This window comes from Poecilia formosa, unplaced genomic scaffold (assembly GCF_000485575.1).
Source record: "Poecilia formosa unplaced genomic scaffold, Poecilia_formosa-5.1.2 Scaffold447, whole genome shotgun sequence".
In the NCBI taxonomy this organism is placed as follows: Eukaryota; Metazoa; Chordata; class Actinopteri; order Cyprinodontiformes; family Poeciliidae; genus Poecilia; species Poecilia formosa.
Genome location: NW_006800386.1, coordinates 371,211 through 377,424, shown reverse-complemented (window position 1 = coordinate 377,424; position 6,214 = coordinate 371,211). Strand labels below are relative to the sequence as shown.

Here is a 6,214-nt window from a genome sequence, read left to right as displayed (position 1 = left end):
GCTGCAAACGTGGAAAGCAGAAAACAGTGACTTACGGGGAAAACATGACATAAAAACACAGGATTCTTCTTTCAGAGTGTCCCATTTTAAAATGTTCTGTCCCACTTGCTGTCACTGTTCACTCTGATTTGTCCTTTTGAAGAATTACTCCAGTTCTAATGGCTGTTTCCATGTGCCTTCTTCATGACAGAGGAGGCTGTGGAGCCGAACAGCTTAAGTGCAGCAGTTCATTGAAATTCATGTGGGAAGAGCCTGGAAAAGAGTTCGGATGAAGGCCAATTTCACCATATAAATAAACAGCGCAGAGTGAGAAAGTACGAGAGCTCCGGTGTTATTTTTGATTCCACTGCTTCGGTTTTTTTCTCAGAAACACGGAACATCAAGACTGGGCAGAGACTGAGGCATAGCAGCAAAAGCTGAGAGAGACATGAGGTAACACTTCAGGTTCACTCTGAGTGTGAATGTGGTAGTACCATCAGCCGCAAATATAAAAGCTAAACTGTCGTGTTTTAAAGTTGGCCGTGTTTTCACCTGCATTCATTGTGAATATTTCTAAATAGATGTGTGCATGAAAGGTTTCTTGGAAGTGTTTCCTCTCTGCATCATAAAAAAGGCATGCAAGACGAGAAAATGTCAACGTGACTTTCAGGCTTTAGTGCAGCAACACTTCAGACAGGCGTTAAAACTACACCCTTTGGTCATGCTTTTGGGATTTTAATGATCTCTTTGAACCATTCTTCTTTTTTATGAGTCTAATAATAATGCTACAAAATTTTTTTATGAAATCAAGACATGGCTACACAAGATTGAGTTTATCGTGAATATCGAACTAGAACTTCTGCTTTTGCTTTTTCAGATCATTGTGCAAATTTTAATGCATAACCTGAGTAAATACAAAAAGCTGTTCCCAGAATGATTATTTCATTTCTTAAAGAATAGATATTCCAAACCAACCTAACTTAGTGAGAAAAAGTAATATCTCTCCCCAGCCTTGGTAAACCTTTAATTAACTGTAGTTAACCACTTTTTTTTTATTTTATTTTATTTATTTTTTATTTTTTGGAAGCATAGTTCAAGTTCAGTAGCCACACACTGGACTGATTAATCCCAGAACTGTAGAATCAAGAAATAATCAAAATAGAACCTACATAACTGCATGAAGTAGCCTCAACAAACCACTCTAATAGAGCAGATATGTTGAATTAGAGCATCAGTTATTGACAAAACTTTTGTCATTCACTTTTTCTTGGTACTCACTGACACCAGAGATTACAAAATCTGTCTCATAATCAGTTTACTAAAAGCTCTAATGTCAGTTCTGTAATTTTTTTAACCGTTAACTTTTACTTCCAAGTTGCTTAATGCATACTTTCTAAACTTTTGTAGATCACAATGAGTCTTATATCTTGTATTCAAAAGCTCCAGACCAATAGCCTTTCTTTAGTTTAGATTTTTTTTTCTTTGATTTGAGGCACTCTGGTGTAATTACAGTTCTGCACTCACCATGAACATTTTTAAAGTTTGCGTGCAGAATTTTGCTTGTTGTTCAGAAACAGCTTGTTGTTCAGAATCATCTTAGCACATATACAACATGCAATATGTTTCCCGTTGAGCAACATGTACACTATGATGAAGTGTGCAATGAACACTGACTGTTACAGTATGTGAAAGCAGTCCAAATCTCACAAAGCAAAGACACCCATCAGTAACACCTATCGGTCTGGAAATTTTAGAAAGCGCTTTAGGTCTCACAAACCCACAGTGAGAGCCAGCATCCACAAAGGATGAGGAAAATTACCTTGCAGGAACATCCAACTGTGTCAAGGTTTCAACAATCTGACCCAAACTTTCACCTTTAGATGAAAGAGAAGTGGTTTTAAAGTTGAGGAACAATACAATAACCACCAAGACTACAGGGAATTGAGCACAAGAAACTGCTGAAAACACCGGCGTCGCTGTCCAAATGAGGGACGGTTTCAGATGATATCAGACGGAGACCGTCCTGGCGACTAAAAAACTGGCTGCTTAAAGATGGACAGAAATGTTAGACCCATACAGACATTACTTATTATAATATCAGTATTTACAAATATTATTGTAATTGAAGTAGTCAGAGTAAAGACTTCAAATCTCACCACACTGAAGCTGCCAGTCCATCACAAGGCAAAACAGAGACCCACAGGACAAACAACCGTACACACCCACACTTAAAGTTGAGGACAATTTAGAGAGAGAAGTTCACCTAACAATGATGTTTTTGGACTGTAGGAGAAAAATACCTGTGGAGAAGCAATGCATGAACAGGGAGAACACACAGACTCCATGCAGAAAGAAGCCAGTCTGGAATTCGAACAAGTTGCAAGAAAACCAATTTTATATAAATATATATATATAATTTTTTTTTTTTTTCAGGTAAACTAGTGTCATTGTATTTCCTTTTTGATTCAACAATTATTTCAAGCTGCAAACATTTTTGTTCAGAAAAGCTGAAAAAGTTTGGAAACCAACTAACCACAAAGATAGTTTGAATTTCTAAAATAAAACTCGACCTCTCACCACATTCCGTAACTAATATGTACCAGAAGAAGAAGGTGTAAAAAGACCTCCAGGGTCAGAAGACTTTGCTACACAAGTTATGGCATAGTTTTGCAGGTAATATCTTATTTCTATTCACAGCTACACTCTCTTTCATCTACACCTCGGATTTGAGTTCAACGTCAAATCTGAACTCTATGTTGCCTTTTTTCCATTAGAAATGGGTATGTGTGAACCAAAGTGAACTAAAGGAACCTTCCCCTGTTTCAGGATAGACTTTATTCCATGGCATATCTTGACAACAATATGAATACCTGCAGCTTTACTTCAACTGATATGGTTGTGTAGGTTAATTATATTAATAAGGTGAACTGAAAAAGTATTCACGTGTCACCTGATTCCCTTTCTTTGCCCCCGATAGTCAATTCGAAACAATTTTCAACTGATTATTGAAATGATTTTCAATAGTCAATTTTATAAATAAAATCTGAAAAGTGTGGCATAAGCAAAACATCACCATGGTCGCATTTTATCCTTTCTATTGCACCTGACTGAGCTTGCTATTTACACGGAAAACATTTTCAGTCAAACGTGCAACAGTGGAAGAGACATACCACAAAAGACTTCAAGCTGTAAAATCAAGAGGGAGGTTCGCTGTAAACCATGATAACGATGATCTTCAGAAATAAACAGTAAATAAAGGGTGTCTTCTAAATTGAGAGAGATGGACAACAATGACCCCTGGCGGACATGGAAATATGTGCAAGTGCAAAGGTCCGGAAGTTAAAATAAATAGAGAGCAACAAACAGTTGTGAAATTGCACTGTTGACTGAAAACGCTTCATTTTTAAATCAATAACATTTATAATGGCATGGCATTAATAATGGCTAAAACTTAAACTAACAAACTTGCTCAGGGTCGGATAAAACTGTTGCTTAGCAACCAGTCGTCAAACAATCGCTTGCGTGGCCCACAGAACAAGAAAAAGAACTGAATGCTTTAAGCTACCGTAAAAATAACAAATTCAGAGAGTTTTCTGTTTTGCTTTGCCATTAGTTTTATAATTTTTTTATATCGTTTCCTGTAAATACAGCTTCATCTACAAATGGCAGGGAAGAAGAAAGAGGCAAGCCTGCAGGTTGGATAGAGACCAAATAGTTTATGTTAGTATCTCTACCTTCATTAGTCTTTAATTTGTAATTTTGTTGTTCAGGCATCAGTTATGAACCAAGAACAATGGGAGGAAATGCTTACTACCAAAGGTTTGACAGGTAAGCTTTAAAAGGTTGCTTGTGGTTGTGTGTCCCTCCTTTTTGTGTCTTTAAAGTTTTTGTTTAAATCTATAACAGATAGGCGGAAAGTAACTAATTACATTTACTCAAATTACTATAATTAAGCACAGTTTTTCTGCACCTCTACTTTTTAAAGTTGTTTAAAAATCTTTAATGTACAATTTTAACGAGGTACTTGTCCCATTTTACACCAGTTTGTTTACTCGTTCCACCTTGGCTGACAGAGATGCCCAGTTATGCGTTGTATTATGCTGCCCCCTTGTGTTCTTGGGTATAACTGCAGACGGAATCGATGCACCATCACTAATCTTTTAAGTTTTTTGTCTCAAATACAGAGAAGAACAGAATGAATTGACAGCCCTGGTAAAGACGTGTAGAAAGTTTTTACGTAAATAAATTAATCATGAATTACAGTGTCATTGATTCACGTGGACATTTTTGGGGAAAAGAACGTTTTAATGTGAGGCAAAGGCTCCCATGTTAAGAAATTGTTTATTTTAACAAAACTACAGATTTCCCGAGAAATTTCAATTATTATCCTACTGTGAAAATACATGAATCTAGTTTTATCCTTTTGGTATCAGAAAGTTTGTCCAGGTACTGTCACTGTTCTCCTTGTAGTTGTGGATGTTTACCAGCAGTGGTGCGGCCCCTGTCGAGCAGTGGTTAGTCTCCTCCGAAAGATAAAGAACGAACTCAGTGATGACCTGCTGCATTTTGCCACTGTGAGCTGCGTTTTAGTTTCAAAATGTATATCTTTCAAACTTGAAGGCGACACTAGCAGAGGAGCATCGTTTCATGTGTTTGTGTGACACAGGCGGAAGCTGACAGCATCGATGCCCTGGAGAAGTATCGAGGAAAATGCGAACCCACCTTCCTTTTCTTTGGAGTCAGTGTGTGTTTCTGCGACTTCTGTCTGCATGCTTACACTTGTTTGAATATTTATACATTTTTATGATGTATTTTCTAAAAATTCCACATAAATGGCATATTCAGTTCCATTTGTACTCCAATTCACAGTGTTTTTCTATTTTTACCATTCTACAAATTGGCTCACCAACTGTCCCAGTTTATATTTTCTCTTTTCCCAGGTCAGAATCACTAATTATTTTGTGTCCTGATTTAACTTAACAGAGTTATACTTATTTACTTAAGTCTGTAGGCTGCAGTAAACAGAGGTTTTATATTTGAACTAAATGTGCTGACTGGCTGGGTTTGTGCTGCATGAGCAGGGTGGGGAGTTGGTGGCTGTGCTGCGAGGGGCCAACGCTCCGATGCTCCAGAGGATGATTGTGGAGGAGCTGGCCAAGGAAAAGCTGGTCATGGAGCAAGGCAGTGGTCGCAAAGTGGTGAGCAGTAGAACAATGATAGGCACTTGCCCTGCTGCTTGAAGATAATATTACTTTAGAGCTTTTAAAAAAAAAACTATAAATCATGCTTTTTTTCCCCCCCTGCTGTTTCAAAATGAATGTTTTTTGTTGTGATTTATGAGCAATGGCAGAATCAGGTGAGCAATGATTTTGTGATTTACATAAACATATTTAAAAGTTGTGTTTCTGTCTCAGGTGAAAGATTTTGGTCTCTTGGATGAAGAGAAGAGAGAGGAGAAAGAGCTTCAGCAGCCACAAAATGAAGAAAGTGTAATTGGTATTTTGTGAAAGCAATGTTTTGTACGGTTCATCTCTGTAGCTTCCAGTCTCCTGGTGACTTTTTTTTTTTAAACTTTGCACAGTTTTGCATCTTAACAGCAATAATGACCGCCATTCAAACTCTTCTCTGTTTCCGCATAGTTCCTGCCAGTAAATCCTACACAGTTGCCATCATTAAGCCTGACGCAGTTGCTCATGGCAAGGCAAATGAGATCATTATGAAGGTACAGAGAGATTAACCATGTTCACACTCCAAGAAGACAAGATTTTCTCGAGCCCTCCTGCTGGCATTCATCCATTCTGTTGATGCTTCTCCTTCTGGATAGATTCAAGACGCCGGGTTTGAGATTCTTGCACACGAGGAGCGCACTCTGACTGAAACGGAGGCTCGAGATTTTTACCAGCATAAAGCAGCGGAGGTACGCTGTAATGGCACAAATTACGAGGGTAGCGCAGCATATGGCGAGGAAAGCACATACAGCATCACTCATAGGAAAATCACGTTAAGCCGAGAAAAACTGATGATGGTGCAGTGAATGTTTGTGCGGTGGGGGGAATTGATATTCTAAATCAACATACGAATGGGAGAGTGAAAAAAAAAATACATTTGACACCCATCTGCGTTCCCTCACAGGGCTTAAAATAGAGCTGCTGAGTAAGCAATTGTTCGATTGCTTATTGTGCTGTTTGTTACAAGACCAAACTGGGATTCATCTGAGCAGTATACTGTATATATA

The 6,214-nt window shown here is 38.0% G+C and overlaps 1 protein-coding gene across 2 annotated transcripts in view; it reads left to right on the top strand.

Moving 5' to 3' along the window:
- Positions 1-258: 258 nt before the first annotated feature.
- nme9 (NME/NM23 family member 9) overlaps positions 259-6,214 on the top strand; it is a 13,037-nt gene continuing 7,081 nt past the window's right edge. Inside the window, exons 1-9 of one of the 2 annotated variants that reach the window (XM_016663805.1) lie at positions 259-432; positions 3,630-3,674; positions 3,750-3,807; positions 4,450-4,553; positions 4,646-4,717; positions 5,061-5,177; positions 5,394-5,475; positions 5,619-5,701; positions 5,804-5,896. In XM_016663805.1, the coding sequence (XP_016519291.1) occupies positions 3,642-3,674; positions 3,750-3,807; positions 4,450-4,553; positions 4,646-4,717; positions 5,061-5,177; positions 5,394-5,475; positions 5,619-5,701; positions 5,804-5,896 (642 nt within the window). In that variant the 5' untranslated portion in view covers positions 259-432; positions 3,630-3,641. Of the gene's footprint in view, positions 433-3,528; positions 3,675-3,749; positions 3,808-4,449; positions 4,554-4,645; positions 4,718-5,060; positions 5,178-5,393; positions 5,476-5,618; positions 5,702-5,803; positions 5,897-6,214 lie in introns of those variants that run through there. The other variant, XM_007577598.2, reaches the window with a different exon arrangement.